The sequence below is a fragment of the Leucoraja erinacea genome, chromosome 7, assembly GCF_028641065.1.
Source record: "Leucoraja erinacea ecotype New England chromosome 7, Leri_hhj_1, whole genome shotgun sequence".
Lineage (NCBI taxonomy): Eukaryota > Metazoa > Chordata > Chondrichthyes > Rajiformes > Rajidae > Leucoraja > Leucoraja erinaceus.
In genome coordinates, this window is record NC_073383.1 from 15506849 (window position 1) to 15532379 (window position 25531).

At 41.3% G+C, this 25531-nt stretch overlaps 1 protein-coding gene across 2 annotated transcripts in view; it reads left to right on the forward strand.

The window, feature by feature from the left end:
• The window catches only part of calcrlb (calcitonin receptor-like b), a 97597-nt gene extending 78748 nt beyond the window's left edge, over positions 1–18849 (forward strand). For both annotated transcript variants that reach the window (XM_055637825.1, XM_055637824.1), the window contains exons 8-13: positions 7369–7522; positions 10306–10366; positions 10509–10575; positions 11802–12020; positions 14548–14589; positions 16705–18849. In XM_055637825.1, coding sequence (XP_055493800.1) covers positions 7369–7522; positions 10306–10366; positions 10509–10575; positions 11802–12020; positions 14548–14589; positions 16705–16926 — 765 coding nt within the window. In that variant the 3' untranslated portion in view covers positions 16927–18849. The remainder of the gene's footprint in view (positions 1–7368; positions 7523–10305; positions 10367–10508; positions 10576–11801; positions 12021–14547; positions 14590–16704) is intronic.
• The last annotated feature ends 6682 nt before the right edge of the window (positions 18850–25531 follow it).

The following is a 25531-nucleotide window of genomic DNA, read 5'->3' on the forward strand; positions in this document are numbered from 1 at the left end:
TCTTGGAAAGGACATCTTAATTAGTCTCTCTCGCTTGCACACTCACATATTCCTACATTCTTTTCCCTTTCAAGTACATATGTGTTACCATGACAACCAAATCATGTTAAACAACTTAAAAAAATAATTGTTGTGAACTTCTGTTTGGAGGTCAAGGTAACAAGCTATGTATAATTGCAATATCCTAAGGCGCCATTGAGACTCAATGCACATGACTTTGAAACTCCCAGTAGGTTATGAAAAACATTACTCAATGTTAGTGAAGCAAACTAAGAAAATAAAGGCAGTCAAAGTGGGCTCTTGTTACGAGGAGGCAGACCAACGCCCCTGTCCCTCAATCGGCGAGGGGGATGATCCAAGGAGTGGCCTACCCCCCAAGGACCGCCACAGGACCCCCCCCCCCAAGTACCCGAGGCACAATAGACTCAAAAAGCTGGAGTAACTCAGAGCGACACCCTTCTTCATACTCAACCTGAACCATCACCCATTCCTTCTCTCCAGAGATGCTGCCTGTCCCGCTGAGTAGCTCCAGCTTTTTGTGTCTATCTTCGGTTTAAACCAGCATCTGCAGTTCCTACTTACACAAAGAAGTAGAGAAGATCTGTCCACTTGTTGGGGAAACCAAAACTTAGGGCCAAGGTAAAAATTACACCATTTAAAAGATGTTTATTAGTACAGGTACATTGATGGGAAAGATTGAAAGAGGTAATGGCCAAATGTGGGCAAATGGGACTAACGTAGAGCATCTTGATTAACATGGGAGGTTGGACCGAAGGGCCTGTTTCGATGCTGTACAATATGAAAGAGTAATACAAATGTTTCCACAAGGAAATTTAGGAAACACTTCCTTAGATGGAGAGTTGAGAGAATACAGATATGTGAGATAAATTGTATTCATGTATTTAAGGGACAGAAATTTATTACATGAGGATAAGAAAGGAAAGATCTGATGAAGGCTGAAGCATCCTGTGTAGAATAGAAATATTGGTGTAGACATGATGGACCAGAAAATGTGTTCATTGAATTTTGCTTATTGACACAGTGGCCAACATCCTTCTACATTTCTTTAGGGGTCATTTTCAAAGTTTTCCACTTTTTTCTTCAGATTGCAAATTACATATGTGAAAAATTGCACCACACTTACAAATCTGTGGTACACATTTGCTTTTAAAATGTATGTAGGCATGCACAGGTGCAGTACAGTTAAAGAGATTGGGATGAGCAAAATGCTTGATTCAATGCATGGTTAATGAGAACAAGGGAGAATTGGACTTGTATATATTACTTTAACTTTGGAAATCAGAATCATTCAAAGCCAAACGTTTTGGTGAAATGCTCCGTATAGTTGCAAGAACATTGAGAGGCACTAGAACACATAGTTCTGGCTAAGGAAACATAGTTGAGCTATGTTTCACTGACACCAAGTTCAGTGAACTTGAAAGTGTTTTTGAGCATATATTAGCAATGTTACAAAATTTTGAGATAAAAAAAATTAAGTCTGCAATTTATGCCATCAGATAAAGCATAAAAAGAAGTTTCATTTGACACTTAATCTACTTTCATATCTTCAGTATTAATAAAGTTATGGCCATTTTCATACTCTGAAATTAGCATCTTGTTCCCTATTGCTTTTCCATTGACTTAACTCAAAAGCTGTGATCGAGGACAGTCAAAAGCCCATAACTTTCTTAAAAATTAAGAGAACTGAATGAAATTTTCAGTTATTATAGATTGAAGCATTCTGAAACAAATATAAAACAATCTTACTTGGATGACCTGAAATTAAAGTATATAATTAGTTAGTTACCTAATTTTAGCTAATTACAAAATTCAATTACTAGATCTAAACATCTATCCATTTCTTAAGAAAAGGTTAACATTTTTAAATAGCCTAAGTGTCCAATAACATTCACAATAATTCACAATATAACGATTTTTAAATCTCATTGTCATGAATTTATAGGCCAAATGGAAGGAATTTAATGTTTAATTCCCGTAAATTAATGGGCATTTTAATAATCTTGCGAGTGGGTTTTTGTGGAACGTGATTGATTAGAACGTTGCGGTTGCAGTGAATTTGAACCCCATATCGGCAGGAAAAACACTGCCGGTTCTTATGGGGCCAAAATCACATTATCGCCAAGGAAATTTTGATTAAAGTCATCCTAAGAAGCAAGTTTATATGAAAAATAAACGACTTACATTTTGTTTTGTCCCCTACGTGAGATCTGTCCCATTGTAGGCGTTGACGGCATTAGAAGTAGCTTTTTATTTTACTCCAGTGATTAAATTGTCCTGCGATTTTAAAAAAAACTTCCGAGAACGGAAGTCGGAATGATTTTTCTGCATCAGCTAGCAGCCCGAGAAAATATATCTCGGCCAGGCAGGAGAAAACGGCATTTTAATCCTCCCCTCAAAGGCGCCAAATCCACGCACATGGCCAGTGGCAGAACTGCGGCGCCGCTGAAGGTAGGTATTGTAACATCGCTACATATATTGAAGTGAAATGTTTGCCTCAACAGCCAGCAAATGGAATAGCCAGTAGTTCTAGTTGAATATAATAACTGAACTGGGTAGAAGTACCCTGTGTGGATTACTATTGGGAAGTTATGCCACAATTTTCAAAGTTGCTCACATGGATATTACAGATTTTAATGAAAATATTCATATAAAGCCGGATACAAATCCATCTGGTCTTATCCTACACATTTTGTTCTTATCCTTAAAAAATTCCATATCGATTAACTTCACTTATACATTGGTTCACTTGCACCTTCTCCAACCTCATCTACTCTATCTGCTGTTCCAGGTGTGGATTCCTGTATATCGGCGAGACCAAGCGCAGGCTCTGCGATCTTTTCGCTGAACACCTCCGCTCAATCCGCCTAAACCTAGCTGTTCTCCCGGTGGCTCAACACTTTAACTCCCCCTCCCATTCCCACACTAACCTTTCTGACCTGGGCTTCCTCCATTGTCATAGTGAGGCCCAGCACAAATTGAAAGAAGAGCACCTCATATTGCGCTTGGGCACCTTACACCCCAGCGGCATGAATATTGACTTCTCTAACTTCAAGTTGCCCTTGCTTTCCCTCTCTCTCCATCAACCGACCAGTCTTACTGTCTCCGACTACATTTTATCTCTGTAACACCCACTCCCCTGATATCAGTCTGAAGAAGGGCCTCAAACCGCAACGTCACCCATTCTTTCTCTCCAGAGATGCTGCCTGTCCTGCTGAGTTACTCCAGCATTTTGTGTCTATTGTCAATTTAAACTAGCATCTGCAGTTCTTTCCTACACACCATATGCATTGAACGTATGGATCATGGAATAGTTGGATAAATCAGGTCGCAGTGACAATCAAGTGAAGACAGGAGCAGGCAATACAGATTGAGATTCTGAATGCCTCTGAAATTCTTGTTGAGAATGAAATCAAGAACTTCAAAACAAAATGCAATTGCAAATGCATTGAAGCTACCATGATAAAATACATACATAGAGAATGAAAACAGGATTATTTTAAAACATAAATATTGGAAGATGATTTCATCAATCAAGACAGTGAAGAAGATACAAATGACATAAATCTCAGATGACTCTTGGAAAAATTTTTGAGATCAGATAAACGTCAGAAAAACCAAGAACTGGGCCTCATGCATGGGAGGAAGAAAACAATCTCACAACCAACAGATCAGATCAAAACTTTGCAATCCAACACCTCATATTAGGAATTTGTCAAGGACAATGAAATAGAGAGGGAGGCTGTAGGTTTACCAAAGGGAATATGTGGTGCTGCTCTGGATTGTATTTGGCCTCACCATGGCAGAACAGGCAGCAGAGAACTGGTAGGTTGGTGTGGGATTGGGAAGAGAAGTTGAAATGTCACACACGCAGAAGCTCAGGAGGGCCATTTCAGATATAGCGCAGATGCCCTGAAAATTAACTGCCTGGTCTACACCTGGTCTTACTGACATGGAATGGGCCACATCGTGAGTGTTGAATGCAATGTTGGAGGAAGTGCATGTGAATATTTGCCTCACCTGGAATAGCAAGCTGCTCATATCCCTGGATGGTGGTGAGGGAGGAGGTGTAGGATCAAATGTTGTACCTCCTCCATTGGAAATAAATGATACACCATTTTTCTCACTGTCACTGTATGTCGTTGTCCCTTGTGGGCGGAGCAACAAGGCAAATTCCTTGTATGTGAATACTTGGCCAATAAACTTATTCATTCATAAATTGGTTCAGGAAGTTATATCACCCTGGAGTCAATGCCAATAACATAGGTCCTTCTAAGACGATCAAAGTGATAAACACGGATAGGTTAAATCTATAAGTCTATCTCTTTAAGGGCCTGTCCCACATGCGGTTTTTTCGTCAACTACTCATGATCAAAGAGGTGTCACCCCGCAACATGTCGCCTGTATGGTCATGAGTAGTTGCTCAAAGAGCCGTACATTTTCCTGTTCACCACTGGATTTTCAACATTTTGAAAATTTTCTGCTGTGGCTATGACGGGTGCCGGCAAGTCACTGAAAAATATTGAGTAGGTAGGACAGGCCCTTTAGTCAGAGGTTGCGGAATCTGTGGAATTCATTGCCACAGAAGGCTTTGGAGACCAAGTCATTGGATAGTTTTTTAAGGCAGAGATTGACAGATTCTTCATTAAGGGTGTTAGGGGTTGAGACCCTCTAATCTACAATTTGAGAGGGAGAAGGGAAAATCGGAAGTGTCAGTATTACAGTTGAGCAAAGGGGACTATGGAGGCATGAGGGAGGAGCTGGCCAAAGTTGACTGGAAAGAGACCCTAGCAGGGATGACAGTGGAACAACAATGGCAGGTATTTCTGGGAAAAATACAGAAAATGCAGGATCAGTTAGTTCCAAAGAGGAAGAAAGATTCTAAGAGGAGTAAGAGGTAACTGTGGCTGACAAGCGAAATCAGGGACACTATAAAAATAAAAGAGAAGAAGTATAACGCAGCAAAGATGAGTGACAATGTTCAATAGATTCAGGATCAGTTCCTGTGGATTGGAGGGTAGCTAATGTTATTCCACATTTGAAGAAAGGAGGAGAGAGAAAACAGGGAACGAAAGACCAGTTAGCCTGACATTGGTGGTGGGGAAGATGCTGGAGTCAATTAGGAAAGATGAAATAATGGCACATTTGTAGAGCAGTAACAGGATCGGCCCGAGTCAGCTTGGATTTATGAAGGGGAAATCATGCTTGACTAATCTTCTGGAATATTTTGAGGACATAACTAGGAAAATGGACAAGGGAGAGCCAGTGGATTAGTGTACCTGGACTTTCAGAAAGCATTTGATAAGGTCCCTCATAGGAGATTAATGAGCAACATTAGAACACATGGAATTGGGGGTAGGGTACTGACATGGATAGAAAATTGGTTGGCAGACAGAAAGCAAAGAGTAGGGATTAACGGGTCCCTTTCAGAATGGCAGGCAGTGACTAGTGGGGTACCACAAGGCTCGGTGCTGGAATAGCAGCTATTTACAAATACATTAATGATTTAGATGAAGGGATTAAGAGTAACATTAGCAAATCTGCAGATGACACAGAGCTGGGTGGCAGTGTGAACTATGAGGAGGATGCCATGAGGATGCAGGTTGACCTGGGCAGGTTGGGTGAGTGGGCAGATGCATGGCAGATGCAGTTTAATGTGGATAAATGTGAGGTTATCCACTTTGGTGGCAAGAACAGGAAGACAGATTATTATCTAAATGGTGTCAAATTGGGAAAAGGGGAAGTACAATGTGATCTGGGTGTCCTTGTTCATAGTCACTGAAAGTAAGCATGCAGTTACAGCAGGCAATGAAGAAAGTTAACAAGAGGAGTTGAGTATACAGTAGGGGCAAAGAGGTCCGTTGGCAGTTGTACAGGGCCCTAGTGAGACCACACCTGGAGTGTTGTGTGCAATTTTGGTCTCCACATTTGAGGAAGGTCATTCTTGTTATTGAGGGAGTGCAGTGTAGGTTGATAAGGTTAATTCCCGGGATGGCGGGACTGTCATATGTTGAAGAATGGAGTTACTGGGCATGTATACACTGGAATTTAGAAGGATGAGAGGGAATCTTATGAAACAAATAGGATTATTAAGAGTTTAAGAGGGAACTGCAGATGCTGGAGAATCGAAGGTTACACAAAAAAGCTGGAGAAACTCAGCTGCACCCGCTGAGTTTCTCCAGGATTATTAAGAGGATTGGACACTTTGAGGCAGGAAACATGTTCTCTGCTCCTGCACCTATTGTCTATTGTGGAGAGAGGGCAGGAGAATGGCATTGAGAGGGAAAGTATACTAAGGGATAGTAAAGAAATTACTAGTATATGAGACCGTTTCATGTATGTGTATTTAGTATGCTCACAAATGTGTAGTTCTTAGAGAGTGCAATAAAAATGATGCATAGTTAATAGTTCTCCACATCTCATTGTGATTTCTTGCATACCAGGCACTTCACATGTTTGGAATGAGGACCCACAAACACATTACAAAAGTCCAAGCCAAACTGTTTTATGATTTGCAATGACAAAGTTAATGCTGAAACAGTGACTTGGCACTGCAAAAAGCAACGAAGGAAGGCCAACAAATTCAAATTAGATCATTCTTGTTTGAACAGAGAAAACGTGTTTTCGAAATGTTTTTGTGGTGTTGCTGTTTGACGCATATTTGCTCTCAAAAATCATCGCTGAATGTTTGTTATATCATAGGAGAGTAAATCTCATGAGAAGGTGATCTTTCAGATATTTGGAATGGGCCAGTTTTTCTTGACACTGGTTCTTTACTACTTAATGTGCTGAAAATGTTACACAATCGCAGAATCATTATATATTCTATGTGCTTTTTATACTATTTAAAAAAAAAATTGTGGTAAGCATATGTATATAACTCACTGTTTTTCCAGTGAAAGACAATTTAAAGGAGAAAAATCCATATTACTAAAATGCCTTTGTGTTCATATCTTCTATTCATGCTTTTTTTCTCTCAACCATTGGAAAAATCGTTCCCAAGTGTTGTTCAGCTGCATTGAAATACAGAGGGAATTTGCCTGCTGTCTGATTTAGGTCCTCCTCTTTGCTTCAATTGAGCGGCCCAACTAATTACAGAATATTTTCCGGTGTAATTAACCATGACCCACTGCTTCACATTACATTAATCAGCAAGAAAGAACTTGCTTGAATAGCACTGGCTGCGACCCACCCCCTGAATAAAGTGTTCTGCTACAAACATAGACTATATTTAGTAGTGGAAAAAATCTGACTTTGGTTCTCAAAGTTCCCATGGTTTCAGCTTGTGCCTTGTGTGGTGCCCAATGAACGCACAGTCTCACTGTAAGTCTTCTCCCTTGTTCCTTGCAGGTCAGCTGTAAAGTGTTACAATTCATCTCTTTGTACTTAATGGGCTGCAATTATTTCTGGATGTTATGCGAGGGCATTTACCTTCACACGCTGATTGTTGTTGCTGTATTCGCTGAGAAACAACACTTGCTATGGTATTGTCTTCTTGGATGGGGTATGTACTTTCTAAAGCTCAATATTGTCAGTTACTTAACCCATGAAATGCAGCCCATAACTTAAACATGTATTTGTAATACATTAATACTTGTGCAATACTAACACAGATTTTACTTTGAGTGTAAGTAGAAACATAGAAACATAGAAAATAGGTGCAGGAGTAGGCTATTCGGCCCTTCGAGCCTGCACCGCCATTAAATATGATCATGGCTGATCATCCAACTCAGTATCCCGTACCTGCCTTCTCTCCATACCCCCTGATCCCTTTAGCCACAAGGGCCACACCTAACTCCCTCTTAAATATAGCCAAAGAACTGGCCTCAACTACCTTCTGTGGCAGAGAATTACACAGATTTACCACTCTCTGTGTAAAAATGATTTTCTCATCTCGGAACAATCTTCCTGCATCTAGCCGGTCCAACCCCTTAAGAATTTTGTAAGCTTCTATAAGATCCCCCCTCAATCTTCTAAATTCTAGCGAGAAGTACTATCAAGAGAAAGCTTGCCATTTTGAAAATTATAATTTAACTGAAATTGGATACTCAGCACTAACAATAAGATTGTAAAATTGTAAAATTGATTTGTTTCAAATTGTTATGGAGATGCTTTTCCATTCAGTTGAGTTGGGTCTCTTCAAAATCATAATGCTGTGTTCAGATAATACAGCCTTATCTGAAATAATAGTGTATTTCAGACGTTATTTTTTCTCTGGCAGAAAATGCTGTCTGATGTGTAGAGAATAACATGAGTGAGATACAATGTAATAAAGACCAGTACAGTCAATGGGAGACCATTGTTGAGCAGGACACCTTTCCCATTGATTCCATAAGTGCTTCTCCCCAAAACCAGCTACTCTTCTGGTAACCCTTCTGGTTTTCCACTTCTGGTAACATTCTCAAGATCAATCCTTCCTTCAACTTTTGCAAAAAGTTTAGTTGTAAAGTTCACATCTTTAATATGGACTTTCATTCAGTTTAGTTTAGTTTAGTTTGGAGATACAGGCCCTTCAGCCCACCGAGTCTGTGCTGACCAGTGATCCCCGTAAACTAGCAATATCCTAACACGGCAGGGACAATTTACAATTTTTACCAAAGCCAGTGAGCCAACAAACCTGTACGTCTTTTGAGTGTGGGAGGAAACTGGAGCATTCGGAAAAACATACGCGGCCACGGGGAGAACGTTCAAACTCCGTACAGAGCACCCATAGTCAGGATCGAACCTGGGTCTCTGGCGCTGTAAGGCAGCTACTCTACCGCTGCGTCACTGAGCCATCCACATTACGTGAAATGGACTTTCATAGACATTGATAGACAAGTCACACCAAAAAGCTGTCGTGCTAAAAAGCTTTGCAGAATGCACAGCGCTGGTCACAGATGCTGCCTGTCTATTTTGTTAAATGGCATTAAGTTGCGATTTGCAGGACAGTGATTAGCATCCTAGCAAAGTTCAAAAACAAAACAAAACATGCAGATTCTTGTAATCCAAATTAAAAAAAACTAACTAACCTTTTCAGACCAATAACCTGTGAGATTATGAAGTGAAACATTGAGTCTCTTTCTTTCTCCACAAGCGCTGACTGGCCTGCTGAGCAATTCCTGCACTTTTTACTTTCATCCAGAAGAGTCTTTAACTTTGTTGCCCCATTATTGGAAGGCTCAGCAAAATTCAAGGCTGCGTAAGGGTGGGTTGAAGGGACCAGTTGGAATGTGGTAACCTAAAGGGAGAACAGCCCAGACTGGCATGGGAAGAAGCACTTCTGGGACTGGTGAAAAAGAGACAGTCTCACCAGTGTCTTTGCTCTGTCTGTTGGCAGCTGATGTCCACTGCACACACATGCATCTCACACAGGTCAAACTTCACACATTACTCAACATTCTTTACAGACGGGTTATTGACAACATAGGGATTTTGATTTTATGGGGGACTAATTGAAGCTGTCTAGTGGTATAACATTGTAATGGCCAAATACTGTATTTCCTACCATTTCTGCAGCTTTGTAGAATCTTGCATTTCAAATCTTGAATTTAGAAGGATAAGCGGGGATCTTATAGAAACAATACATTTCTTTAGGGATTGGATAGACTAGATGCAGGAAAAGTGTTCTCGATGTTGGGGAGTCCAGAAACAAGGGTCACAGTTTAAGAATAAGGGGTAGGCCATTTATCACTGAGATGAGTAAAAACATTTTCACCAAGAGTTGTGAATCTGTGGAATTCTCTGCCACAGAAGGCAATGAAGGCCAATTCACTGGTCTATATTCGAGAGAGAGTTAGATATCATTCTTAGGTCTAATGGAATCAGGAGATATGGGGAGAAAGCATGGACGGGGTAATGATTTTGGATGATCAACCATGATCATATTGAATGGTGGTGCTGGCTCGTACCCCTGCACTTATTTTCTATGTGTCTATGAGTCTGGTGATTGATGCCAAATGTGTAATTAGTGGCCACCAGTTTGCATGCCTGAGGTTATCTGCTGCACCAGGAATTAAACACACCAAAGTGCCAATTCTATTTCTATAGATATCCTTGCAACATTCAAGGAAATGGGTCATTATGGATACAATGACAGTTTCTATGGAGACATGGTCATTGTATCCAGTGGTGTTCCTGAAGGCTAATGCATTAGACAGTGCTCTATTAACTTTACATTACACAAAGGAAATTACAGGCTGCCTTTTGCATCCCGTACAGAGCAGTATCAGTAAAAACAATCTATGTCAAACAGCTTTGTTTCCGAATCCATTGATCACTTAGGCTAATTGATGCTCCATTTTACAGGGTTTCCACTCATTCCTGCCACGATACACGCAATAGCAAGAAGCATATATTACAATGATAAGTAAGTGACTTACGCGTGTGTGTGTGTGTGTGTATATATATATATGTGTGTGTGTGTGTGTGTGTGTGTTTGTGTTTAATGAGAAATGTATAGCTTATCAGAAAAACCTACTTACTATTTAAATCGAATTTCTTCCACCCAGCTGCTGGATTAGTTCTGACACTCATCTGCTGTATATCGTTCATGGTCCTACCTGTGCAGCCCTGTTGGTAAGTTTGAATATCAAATAAGTTCATGGTAGTTATACACGTCTACCAAAAGGAAGAGGCAACATGAAATATCTGTTATGCTCATACATTCGAGACCGGGGTTTGATCCTGACCTTGGGTGCTAGCCATGTGTGGCTAGCTCATTCTCTCTGTGACTGTGTGGGTTTCTTCCCACTTCCCAAAGACATGCGGTTAAGAAGGTTAATTGGTCTCTGTAAGTTGCCCCTAATATGTATGTAATGGATAACATAGAGCTGGTGTGAATAGGTGGTCGATGGTCAGGATGGGCCATAAGGCCTGTTTCCATGGCCTATCTGTAAACTAAACTAGACCCCGATTACAAAAAGAAAACATTTATCGTATCAACTGCATAGACAGAAGTTATAAAATATCAAGAGTTAGCGTATAACATCATTGGGGAAGTTGGTGGGATGAATGCACAGACTTGAATCGGGCGACTAGAAGTGGGGGGAGAGGAATTGGTGGGAACCTGGAGGGGGACTTTTTCACTCAGTTGGTGGTAGATCAGGAACAAGCTGCCAGTGGAGATGTTTGGAGCAGATAGTGTAGCAGCCTTTGGGGCACATTCGAACAGGTAAATGAATAGGAGGGGTTGGAGGGTTGTGGGACAAATGTGGGCAGGTGGGGGTGGTTTGGATGAGGCATCTTGGTCGGCTTGGATGGTTTGGGCTGAAGGGCCTATTTCTGTGCTGTTTTGATGTGAATTTTCTGGTTAAACATGGACACTCAAATGAGAATGCATTTTGTGTCAGAACTGAGCACCTATGAGCCAGAGCTAAAGTGCATTGAGGACGTTATTTCCAATTACTTTTGTTTAAGGTACAAGATGCACAATAATGTTTAATGATAGTTATGAACACCTCTGCTCATTAAATGTGTGACTCACATTTAACTTAGTTTAAACTGAAGGCCCTGGTGGCTCACTGGCTCGATATGGTTTTGGGGGAGAAGGCAGGAGAATGGGGTTGAGAGGGAAAAATAAATCAGCCATGATTGCGTGGCGGACTAAACACGATGGGCTGCATGACCTAATTCTGCTCCTAATTGCAGGGAATGGATGGAAGTGGATTATGTGCAAACAGATAACAGTTGGTCGTGGCATCATGTTTGGCATAGACATTGTGGGCCGAAGGACCTGTTTCTGTGCTGTATTGTTCTATGTATTTGCATCTGAAGAATCCTAACAATCACTTTTATTTCTGTAGGTTAACTTGTTTTTCTTGCTAAATATCGTCCGTGTCCTTATAACCAAGTTAAAGGTCACGCACCGAACAGAATCAAACCTGTACATGAAAGCAGTGAGGGCGACCCTGATATTAGTTCCACTGCTTGGGATCCAGTTTGTTCTGTTCCCATGGAAGCCGGAAGGCCAAATAGCTGAAGAGGTCTACGATTATGTGATGCATATTTTAATGCATTATCAGGTATGGAACCTTTTTAAGCTTAATATACTTTTTTTTTAACGTGCCACATACTTAAATTCAAAGAATGAATATATTTCCAGAGAAATAATTAAACTCCCAGACGAACTTGGCAACATTTTAGCCTGATGCAAAGTCCTCTCAGGGGTAATTGTAAGCTCGGCCAAGAGAACTAAACATGTAATCAGTCTGAAGAAGGGTCCCGACCTGAAACGTGCCTTTCCATATCCTTTGGAAATGCTGCCTAATCAGCTGATTTAATCCAGTACTTTATGCTCTTCACAATATAGTTGCAGCTACTGTTAAAGTCAGAGGTACAATATTTTAGAAGCAGATTGTAATGGCTATCCATGTCATTCTGCCTGTTTACAACATCTGATGGATTAAAACAAAATTGAGCTAACTACGTTCACTTTTTAATATTGCTCTTTGGTGAGAGAACGGACAGGACCCACAATTAAAGGTGTGCAAGTAAAAATGTCGCATTTCCTAAAGAGTATCAATGAATGAACATCAATTAATTGTCATTATTTTTTAGAAATCTATCCGCAGTAAAGATTTTGAGCAACCATATGTTTTCATCATGGAACACAAAAAGTGCTGGAGGAGTAAATCAGGGAATTAGGCAGCATCTCGGGGATCTCCGTTCAGTCCGCCTAAATCTACCTGATCTCCTGGTTGCTAAACACTTAAACTCCCCCTCCCATTCCCATATTGACCTTTCTGTCCTGGGCCTCCTCCACTGTCAGAGTGACGCCCTGCGTAAATTGGAGGAACAGTTCCTCATATTGCGCTTGGGCTGTTTACACCCCAGCGGTATGAATATTGACTTCTCTACTTCAAGTAGCCCTTGCTTTCCCTCTCTCTCCATCCCTCCCTCTTTCTAGTTCTCTGACCAGTCTGACTGTCCCCCTGATTAAATTGCATCTCTGTTTGCTTCGTTGTCACCTTCTCCTAGCTAACAATGATTTATTCTACATCTTCCTTGAGCTTCACCCCCTTTGATGTCTCATTTTCACACCTTACCCTTCCTTATGTCTGTGTCTTCCTCTCTCCTGACTCGCAGTCTGAAGAAGGGTTTCAACCCGAAATGCCCCACATTCCTTCTATCCAGAGATGCACCCTGTCACACTGAGTTACTTCACTTTGTGTCTATCTTTGGTGTAAACCAGCATCTGCAGTTCCTTCCTACACATGTCTATCTCAAGGTATACTAAGATATATACTGGGGTATAGGAGATACTGCCTGACCCGCTGAATTCCTCCAGCACTTTGTAACCTTTTGTGTAAAACAGGAACTACAGTCCTTGTTTCTATATTTTTCATCGTCATGAAGTGCTGAAGGTTTTTGATAATTGTTAAACCGTGCTTGTGCTAATACAAGGCTGATTCTGTGCAAAATTTAATTCAGTTGCCAATGGAGGTAATTTGAAATTTGCTTCCTATTTAAGAAAACTATCCTTCATGTTGATAGAATTTGCACACAATTTAATAAAGTATTAAACAGCAACATCCAGTGAAACACTTGTTCTGATTGAGTTTACTTGAAATGGTGTTAATCTGCAAATCTCTCTTTTATTTGTTTAGTTTATTGGCAACAGTTTATTCTGCATCTTTTATGTTGGTTAAAATTCCACTGAATATCATTCAGTATATGTAGCATTTCTCACAGAACCAACTACTGGTCCTTGAATGCAAGCCACCATCTAATTGCACACGTAATGATAATTTATTTGACATAAGACCAGTCACTATGCTTGCTTGTAGTCTTGCTTGTGAATGCTTCCAGCCACCTACTCAGATGACCTTTAATAATGAGTCCTGCCTGTTGTGCCCAACATTCATTCAATGCAAATGCCGGGAAGTCAATTGAAAGATACATTTCTCTCTTTTGCAACTGCTTTCCATTCACTATGCTGGTGAGTAAATTCTGTTCCACCTACCCCATATACTATGGAAATATGCCTGGGAATAGCCATATCCTCTTTTCACAAGCTCACAAGTAATAGGAGTAGAATCAGGCCATTTGAACCATCGAGTCTACTCCACCATTCAATCATGGCTGATCACAGCCTCCTATGTCTACAGATTTTCCACCTCAAAATCTATCCACTATTTTCACTTATTACCTCCCAACCTCTGTCGCCATCTCTACCCATCCCTACCCTCACCGACTCCATCAGCCAATCAACTCCTCCCCATTTGGATCTTCCTATCGCTTGCTAGCTCTTGTCCCACCCACCTTCCTCAGCTCTCTATGCAGATTATCTCCCCTTTACTCTTTCAGTCCAGATCAGAGGCCCAGATGAAATGTCGACTGTCCATTTTCCTCCACAATTGCTGACGGACACACTGAGTTCCTTCAGCAGTTTTTATTTCTCTCTTTTCCACCTTGCCAGTCTGCCACAGATACTACTAAGCATTGTTGGTGTATGAACACAACGTCGAGCTATGTCATTAAGCCTGTTTAATTACTACTTGACAATGAAATATATTTTGCTCATATTACGATTCTTTTTTCTTTCCTCAGGGTTTATTGGTGGCAACAATATTTTGCTTCTTCAATGGAGAGGTAGTATATTTTCATTTAATCTGCTCTTTTAAATATAATTTTTTGCAAGATAATTGAGGCAAGGCCTTTGGGCCTATCAAGTCATGTCATAAGGTCATAAGTGATGGGAGCAGAATTAGGCCATTCGGCCCATCAAGTATACTCCGCCATCCAATCATTGCTGATCTATATCGTAGACATGAAATGCTGAAGTAACTCAGCGAGACAGGCAGCATCTCTGGAGAGAAGGAATGGGTGACGTTTTGGGTCGAGACCTTTCTTAAGACTGTTGTCAGTGGAGGGGGTGGGACAGAGATAGAATGTAGTCAGAGACATTAAGACAGGTGAGAGGAAGGGGGAGAAAATGGGTCGAGAGAGGGAAAGCAAGAGCTGTCTGAAGTGAGAGAAGTCAATGTTCATACCGCTGGGATGTAAGTTACCCAAGCAAAATATGAGGTGCTGTTCCTCCAATTTGCGCTGGTCCTCACTCTGACAATGGTGGAGGCCCAGGACAGAAAGGTCAGATTGGGAATGGGAGGGAGAGTTAAAGCGTTGAGTAACCGGGAGATCAGGTAGGTTAAGGCATACTGAGCGGAGGTGTTCAGCGAAATGATCGCCGAGCCTGCGCTTGGTCTCGCCGATGTACAGAAGTTGAGACCTGGAACAGCGGATACAGTAGATGAGTTTGGAAGAGGTGGGAAGATAGACACAAAATGCAGGAGTAACTCAGCGGGACCGGCAGCATCTCTGGAGAGAAGCAATGGGTGATGTTTCGGGTCAAGTCCCTTCTTTTCAGACTGAAGAAGAGACTCGACACGAAACGTCACCCATTGGTTCTCTCCAGAGATGCTGCAGGTCCCGCTGAGTTACTCCGGCTTTGTGCCCATCTTCAAATGACGTCACGCGCTCCAGACGGCTATGCGTACGCATGTAATCACACCCGACCTTCGCTCGACCATCTCGGCTCAACGCGACCACGAGGTCGCGTAATTTGCGTGCCAAGGACACGTAAGTGGGACAGGCCCTTTACTGTCTCTGATTACATTCTATTGCTGTCCCGCCCCCTCCCCTGACATCAGTCTGAAGAAGGGTCTTGACCCCAAACGTCAACCATTCCTCCTCTCCAGAGATGCTGCCTGTCCCGCTGAGTTACTCCAGCATTTAGTGTCTACCTTTGATTTAAACCAGCATCTGCAGTTCTTTCCTACACATGGCTGATATATTCTTTTCATTTTACAAACTTTCCAGTTCTCCATTTGCAGTCGTCTTTTACAGTCCCATCATATTGCCACTCAATTTATTTAATCTGTGGAAGCAAATTCTGTAAAATGGAGATCCTTTGAGAAACTTGAAAGGCTAATTCCCAGAAATTAAAGATTATCAGGCATTGTGATCCTAGTGGAAGGTGTAATTAGTTAGGACATGCTTTTTCATGCATTGCATGTTGTAGTTTATTTGATATGGCTTACAATGCAGAAATTTTAAAATTAATAATTCAATTTTTTGGAGAAAAAAGTTTTAAAATAGATAGCATCCTCCTTACAAACTTCAGAAATATCCATATGATATGATTTCAAAAACTTGGGCAAAGTGAGTTTATGGGGTTAAAAGGAATATATATGGTTCAAAATGCTTTGTTGAATGTCCTGTATGTTACCTAACCTCTTTGGTATCACACACAATAAAAACACATTATTGAATCAGTCTTTTCTGCCCACTGAATCCACACCTACTATAAATCACCCATTCACACTAGTTGTATGTTATCCCACTTTCTCTTCACTCCTTACACAATAGGGGCAATTTTACAGAGGCCAATTAGCCTACAAATCGACACATCTTTCGGATCTGGGAGGAAACCCATGCAATCACTGGGAGAACGTGCAAACTGCATACAGCCAGCACCCGAGTTCCAGCACAGGATTGAACGTGTCCCTGTTGCTGTGAGGCAGCTGCTCTACCAGCTGCGCCACTGTGCGGCACGGTTATTTGTGGTCAGAATTAACCTGATGTGCTCTGATCTGAACTAAATAGTTCAGTCAACTTCCACTGGATTTATTCTATGAAAATTGTGACTGAAGGGGAAGAGCAGGTTAATTTACACAAATGATGGATCTTTTGTTCTTCTTGTAATAGGTTCAAGGTATATTAAGACGCCACTGGAAGCAGTACAACATTCAGTTCGGGAACAGCCTGACCCACTCAGAAGGCCTGCGCTCTACCTCTTACACTGGGACTTCTATCACGGAAGTACACGGGAGCCTGTATAATCATGATCCCAGCAGCGAATATGCAAATGGAAAGAATTTTCATGACATTGAAATAATTGGCGTGAAAGCAGGAGAAATACATACCTAAAGAGAATCAAAAGTGCCTGCCAGCGATGAGGATTTCAGTGACCATAAACTTTCTTCTTTCACTTTATTGGAAGAGCTAGTTCAGTCTTTACTAAAGGTTATTTTCATCCTCAACCATCATCTTATTACTACCCGATTGTTCATTGCACAATTGATAAAATAAATACTAGAATTGTTAAGCTATGTCCTTGGCACTGTTCGAAAGACATCCATTGAAATAGGAGACTTGTAAATATTCTTCTATTTCTGGTCTTCATACCACCAGCCAATATTATCCCTAAAAACCATCAGGCGGTGAAGGTAGGTGCAATAGTAGATTCTAATTTCACAGAAGGATGGTCTTTGTCATCAGATGAGTAATATCCTGATTACTGATTCACTTGTGCCAACATTATTATACACCTGATCAATTCCAATCTCCGTCATTGGTGGAACTTCAACTGGTGAAGAGTGAGATCTTCTTAACATTCCCTCAGGGTTTAGGCGCACTGCCCTAATGATATATTAGTTTTATGTTTTCTATATTTTATATTAAAACAGGCTCTTATAATTATCATATAAGGAAACACTTATGTCATAACTATCTTGCAGTATTGAATTTTTGAATTTCTTAATGCTGGAAAATAAAATAGTATTCAATCATTTTAACTTGTTTTTCTCTGTAAATATGATTTGTGAAATTTCAATGTATTTATTGCTTGGTGAGTAAAAGTTGTAATAAAATGTGCAAAGTGTTCTTTTCACATTTTGCTCTTTTCCAGGTAGTGTGATTGTATTTCATATTTGACATGTGCAATGTGTGTTGAGGTTATGTACCAAAAATGGAATAAACTTTTGCCTTCCACGTGCCAAGTTTCTCACAGATTTCAACATGATTTGGAATCTATACTGAATGTGCCACTTCAATTAGTTTGTAGTTGGAAGGAGGGGATAATCTTTGCCAATGTCTCCATGGAAAATGTGGGTTGTAACTTCCTGAAGGTTGGTTAAAATTAAATATGTATCAAAATACTCACTTTAGATAATTTTTTATATTTATAAAGCAAGCCCATACAACCAAAGCCAGGATCTATTCACCAAATTGTACAATATTTCAGCACAGATTAGGTCCTTGGTCTATTAAGTGTGTATAATTGTTCAATACCACTCATTTGCTGATTACTCTGGTTTATATATACTTGAGGATTCGTCGACTATCAATTATCCCATCCCTTTCATCATTACCTCTTATCAGAATTTACTTCAAGAAACCAAACATCACGAGGAAAAGATTTAAAGTGGGAAAAAGAAACCTTTGTTTCCTTTGCAAATGTAAGATTAAAAAAACAAATATATATTTATATTGAGGAAAGATCTTTCATGATACTAGAGAAGAGGTTTTTTTGAGTGGTTTATAACAAAATATCGACGGAATATTGAAAATGCAAATTTCATATTTAGTGATAACAAATAGTTCTGATTAAGGTGGTGCAATTGTCATAATCTGATCTGTTTGACAGGTGCCACCCAGAGGAACCAGTGCACTAGATTTCTCCACTGTTGTGCAATGGTTGAAACATACACATATTCTGATGGGGGAAATTGTTCTGGGGAAAGACTTAAAGAGATGATAGTGGACAGATTGTTCCTCTAAGATTGGTTTTCAATTTAAAGTGTGTTCTGTAACAAATATCATTAAAATACAGCTTTCATCTAAACCAAAGTGGATCTATTCTCCTCAACCTATTATCTGCTGTATGAATGTCATGGCTTACTTTAGGCTGTTGTGGTTTCCATGTTTATTAACATCTTCACTGAAATGAATGTGGCCACGGCTGCTGAATGTTTTACTTTGTCACAGAGAGAGTCATTTGTTAAGTTTGTGTGATAATGTATCTGAAGGTCAAAGACTTAATAAAAGAGTGCTTTCAGCATAATAAACTAAGCAATGTGTTTTGTGTGTCTAAATGTGATGCCAGATCTGTGTTCCTAAAGGGTGCTGTGACCATAACATTTTGAAAGGGTTATATAAAGTTTTAAAATACTTGGAAAAATTAAAAATAAAGTTATTCATGTTACTTTGTGTGGGCATGTGTTTCATTTTCATGGATTGCAAAGCGATCCTTCAAAGCCAAACTTTGCAGCAAGCGATAGGGTACGGGTTCTCCCAGCTCGATATACGGGCAGCCTGAATGTACGATTGAACATTCAGAAGAACAACGCTATGAATTTACTGTGTAGGAAGGAACTGCAGATGCTGGTTTAAAGACATGCACAACATGCAGTATCTCTGGATAGAAGGAATGGGTGACGTTTCGGGTCTCTCTTTGGATCTGAAGAAGAATCTCGACCCGAAACGTCACTCATTCCTTCTATCCAGAGATGCTGCCTGTTGCGCGGATTTACTCCAGCATTTTGTGTCTATCTTTGCAGTGAATTTACTGACTGCTGGTTGTGTAGGAACAACAGCCGCATTTCACATATGCAAAATGAGCGGAACCCTGCTGTACCCTGTAGGACAAACTAAATGTTTAGAATATGCTCTATGCTTCAGTTTAGTTTAGTACAGAGATGCAGCATGGAAACAGGCCCTTCGATGCACCAGGTCCACACCAACCATCGATCACCCGTTTCCTCTAGTTCCTCACCATCACAGTGAGGATGTGCTTGGTGAACTCACTGTGGTGGATATTTAATTTGTGTTTATTGTACGTTTTGTTATTATTGATTCTGTGTATGACTGCAGGCAACATAATTTTGTTCAGACCGAAAGGTCTGAATGACAATAAAGGAATCTAATCTAATTCTATGTAATCCTACTTACCCACTCACCAGGGGCAATTTTGCAGAAGCCAATTAGCCTACAACCTTGCATGCCTTTGGGGTGTGAGAGGAAACCAGAGTAGCCGGAGAAATCCCACGCGGTCATGGGGAAAAGGTGCAAACTCCACGGCTGTGGTCAGGTTCAAAGCCTGCTCTGGATATGTGAGACGGAAGCTCTATCTACCTATCCAACTACATCACTGTACCACCCTATTACAATGAGCCCTTAAAGCAACACGCTTTCAATTTTCTACTTGGAAAAATACTAATAATCTTTTCTGTGACGCAGTCCAATAATGGAGGGGTCTTCAATCTGCTTTGAGTAGTGATGCATTCAATTGTTGGCAACAACCCGGATCTTTTGTGACATTGACACTTACATTCTGCATTTGCACTGGCAATTTTGCCACGTCATAACTGAGCAACCAAAGCTACTTTGAACCAAGAACGACAGATGACGACAGATGGCGCAATGGGCTAAGTGTTCGGCTGGCGACCGGAAGGTAGCCAGTTCGAATCCCGCTTGGAGTGCATACTGTCGTTGTGTCCTTGGGGCAAGACACTTCACCCACCTTTGCCTGTGTGTAAATGTAATGTAATTATGTGAAGCACTTTGGGGTCAATGCAAGTTGACTAAAAATGTGCTATATAAATAAGATTATTATAAGAACAAAAACATGGTCAAGATGACAGAGCAGATGACAGAGTATGTGCAACCTTATCATTCAGTCACATAGCACAGAAACAGGCCCTTCGGCTCAACCTGTGCAGGCCGACCAACATGCGCCATCTACACTTGTCCCACCTGCTCATGGTTGGCGCATATCCTTCTAAACCTTTCCTGTCCATGTACCTGTCCAAATGTTTTTTAATAGTATCTGCCTCAAGATTCATCTACTCTGGCAGCTCGTTCCATATGCCAATCACCCACTGTGTGAAAATGTTGCCGCTCAGAGTCCTATTAAATCTTTGCCTATCACCTTAAACCTATGTCCTCATTTTCTTGCTTGACCTAAGACACTGTGAATCAACTCTTATCTATTTCCCCCCATCTTAAACACCTCTATAAGATAACCTCTCATCCTCCTGTGGTCCAAGCAATAGAGATCAAGCCTGCCCAACCTCTCCCTACATCTCAAGCCCTCAATTCCTGGCAGAATGAAGTCTAATCCTCCAGGTATCTGGAATAATGAAGCAGAAGACTAAAATCACTGAGCTAAGATATTTGTTCCATTTTATCAAAAATTATGAACGAGCTCAGCAACACCAACACTAATTTTCCATTCACAATTGCCCCAAATCAGGGTATTAACATGGGGCTACTGGGGCTTTTGACCTAGAAACAATTAGGATGTTGCCAGGAATCCAGGGTCTGAGCTATGGGGAAAGGTTGAGTAGGCTGGGACTTTATTCCCTGGAGCGCAGGAGGATGAGGGGTGATTTTATAGAGATGTATAAAATCATGAGTGGAATAGATTGGGTAGATACACAAAGGTTCTTGCCCAGAGTAGGTGAATCAACAACCAGGGAACATTGGTTTAAGATGAAGGGGAAGAGATTTATTAGGAATGTGAGGGGTAACTTTTTCAAACAAAGGGTGGTGGGTGTATGGAATGAGCTGCCAGAGGAGGTAGTTGAGGCAGGGACTATCCCAATGTTTAATAAACATTTAGATAAGTACATGGATAGGACAGGTTTAGAGCGATATGGACCAAACGCAGGCAGGTGGGACTAGTGTAGCTGGGACATGTTGGGCGGTGTGGGCAAGTTGGGCCAAAGGGTTTGTTTTCCCACTGTATCGCTCGATGACTCCAAGCAAGGATGGCAACATGTTTCCAAGGCACTCATGAGAAAGGCTGTACTTTCTTAATTCTTTTATTTGACTTAAATTATTTATAGATTATATCATTAATAATAGAATGAATATAATTAATAATAATTTAAAGAATTACTTTAATTCTTGCCTTACTGCCCTGGTAGAAACAGGCCCTTCGATGCACCATGTCCACACCAACCATCGATCACCCGTTCCCTCCAGTTCTATGTAATCCCACTTACCCAACCACCAGCGGCAATTTGAGGTGACTGTTTGGGGCAGGTTATACGGAAGTCTTGGCAAGCTACTGCAATGGGTCTTAAGGATGATACACACCCAAACTACTGTATGTGATGAGTGAGGGGAATTATGATGGAGGACTGGGTACCAACTAAGTGGAAGATGTTGTCCTGGTTGATGATGAGCGTTTGAATATTGGAGTAACACAAATCTAGACGAGGAAAAGCAATATGGAGTTCCTAAGTGAGTCTTTATTGCAGAATACCCAGCTTCTGAACTTGTGGCCTTTGTGGCTCAATATTTAATTCTCAATCACAGATCATTATAAATATTGCACATGCCTGGAGGTCAAGTTGCAAGGAAGCAGTTTGAAACATCTCTTCTATATTGTGCCTTAGCAGCAAACTGATATCATACTGAAATTATGATTGTTCATAGGGAGCATTGCAAATGCACATAAATTACTTGTGTGCCCCTTTGTAGATAGCACAAACATTTTAAGCTGCTGACACCGATCTAGATCTGCAGAAAACCTGAAAACATCGCAAAACATTGGACGGAATCCAGGAACCAATTTAATACCAATTAAAAAAATGTGACAGAAATACTCCATTCAAGTTCAGCAGTCAGTTCTTTTAACAAGATCAAGGTGTAGCTGGTGATGGTCTGAGCAAAGAAAGATTACTTTGGATACCAAAAAGGGCTCCATATATTCCTCAACTTTTAACTAACAGTCCCCTTTCAAAGGGTAACAAAAAGGAACTGCAGGTGCTAGTTCATACCCAAAGATAGACACTTAATTGGTACACGTGACAATAAAATACCTTTGAAAATGCTGGATTAACCCAGTGGGTCAGGCAGCATATCTGGTGAAAATGGATAGGTGACGTTTCGGGTCGTGAACCCTTCTTCAGACTGATTGGAGGTGGAGAGTAGGGGGAAAAACCTGGAATTGAAGAATAATACAGGACGAATTGGGGCCGGCAACAGATGACCTCAGGCAAGGAATTTCCCTGATAGATTGACTGTTGGCTAGTTGTGAGCCCAGGAGGGATTCATAGTTGTGAATTGTGGAACTAGTTAACCACCTTTTAGTGGTGGAAGACTTTTAGTGAAGTCCTCTTTCGAAACAAGTTTCCACCCTACACATACACGGAACTCCATAATATTTGGGACAAAGACCCATCATTTATTTATTAGGTTCTGTATTCCACAATTTGAGATTTGTAATAGAAAATAATAAATCACATGTGGTTAAAGTGCACATTGTCAGATTTTAATAGAGGCCAGTTTTTAATATTTTGGTTTCACCATGTAGAAATTACAGCTGTGTTTATACATAGTCCTCCCAGTTCAGGCCACCATAATGTTTGGGGCACATGGCTTCACAGCAGTTTGTAATTGCTCAGGTGTGTTTAATTGCCTCCTTAATGCAGGTATAAGAGAGCTCTCAGCACCAAGTCTTTCCTCCAGTTATTCATCACCTTTGTAAACTTTTATTGCTGTTTATCAACATGAGGACCAAAGTTTTGCCAATGAAAGTCAAAGAAGCCATTATGAGATAGAAAAACAAGAATAAAACTGTCAGAGACATCAGACAAAACTTTGGCTTCCAAAATCAACTGTTTGGAACATCATTACGAAAAAAGAGAGCACTGGTGAGCTTACTAATCACAAAGGGACTGGCAGGCCAAGGAAGACTTTCACAGCTGATGACAAAATAATTATCTCTATAATAAAGAAAAACCCCCAAACACCTGTTCGACAGATCAGAAACACTCTTCAGGAGTCAGGTGTCAATGATCACTGTCTGCAGAAGATTTCATGAACAGAAATACAGAGGGGACACAGCAAGATGCAAACCATTGGTTAGCCGCAAAAATAGGATGGCCAGTTTACAGTTTGCCAAGAAGTACTTAAAAGAGCAACCGCAGTTCTGGAAAAAGGTCTTGTGGACAGATTCAAGATTCAAGGTTCAATTTAATTGTCATTTGGACCCCTTGAGGTCCAAACGAAATGCTGTTTCTGCAGCCATACATTACAAACAAAAAGACCCAAGACACAACATAATTTACATAAACATCCATCACATCGCTGTGATGGAAGGCCAAAAAAAACTTATCTCTTCACTGCACTCTCCCCCCCCCCCCCCCCCCCCACCGATGTCAGAGTCAAAGTCAAAGCCCCCGGCTGGCGATGGCGATTGTCCCGCGGCCATTAAAGCCACGCCGGGTGGTGCGAGGTCGCACATCGGGTCTTGGTGTTAGAGCCCCCGGCGTGCGCTCGCAGAGTCCCGCGGCCATTCCAAGCTGCGTGGGGCGGTGCTGTAGGCCCCGCTCCAGGGGCTCTTCGACCCCGCAACTCGGGCGGGAGAAGTCGCCGTTGCAGGAGCCCTGAAAAGTGGTCTCCCTCCAGGGACCCGTGGGCTCCCGGTGTCGCTGTCCGCCAGACCCGCAGTTGCAGCCTCCGAATCTTCGGAGGTCGGGCCGCAGCAGCAGCAGCGCTCCACCACCGCTCCACCCGCTCTGGACTCGGCCAGCTCCGCGACGGTGATGGTGAGTCGTCGGCACCAGAGTCCCCGGTCTTTTCCTGTTGGAGGCCGCTCCTCGTTGCAGCCCCAACGACAACGGAGACCCGACAAGAAAAGGTCGGGTCTCCCGTGCAGGGAGAGATTTAAAAGTTACTCCCTCCTTCCCACCCCACCCCACCCGCACCCCCCCACACACACACCCCAACAAAAAATAACAAAAACTACATAGAAACATAGACAAAAAATAATAAAAACGCGGATGGGCTGCAGAGGCCGCTGCTGACGAGAGTCGCGCCGCCTACCGGATGAGATGAAGGTTAACATATCGGAGTGATGGAAAGAGCAAAATAAGGAGGAGAGAAGGAACTGCCCAAGGTCCAAAGCATACCAGCACATCTGTGAAACACGGTGGTGGGGGTCTTATGGCCTGGGCATGTATGGCTGCTGAAGGTACTGGCTCACTTATCTTCATTAATAATACAACTGCTGATGGTAGTAGCATAATGAATTCTGAAGTGTATAGACAAATCCTATCTGTTCAAGTTCCAACAAATGCCACAAAACCCATTGACCGGCGGTTCATTCTACAGCAAGACAATGATCCCAAACTTACTGCCAAAGCAACAAAGGAGTTTTTCACAGCTAAAAAATGGTCAATTCTTGAGTGGCCACCCAATCTGAACCCAATTGAGCATTCCTTTTATATGCTGAAGATAAAACTTGAAGGGGACTAACCCCCAAAACAAACCTAAGCTAAAGATGGCTGCAGCGCATCACCAGAGAAGACACCCAGCAACTGGTGATGCCCATGAATCGCAGGCTTCAAGCAGTCATTGCATGCAAAGGATATGCAACAAAATACTAAACATGACTACTTTCATTTACATGACATTGCTGTGCCCTGAAATGGCGGGATTATTTATAAACATTGCTGTAATTTCTACATGGCAAAACCAAAATGTATAAATTTGGCCTTTATTAAAATCTGACAATGTGCACTTTAACCACGTGTGATTTTTTTCTATTACAAAATCGCAAATTGTGGAGTACAGAGGTAAATAAATAAATGATGGGTCTTTGTCCCAAACATTATGGAGGGCACTGTACATCATATCTATACATCAATAAGTATCATGCTTATCTATCTGAAAATCTCTTAGTTGGAACAATTGGAATCAGAATAAGGTCATAAGGAATAGGAGTAGAATTAGGCCATTT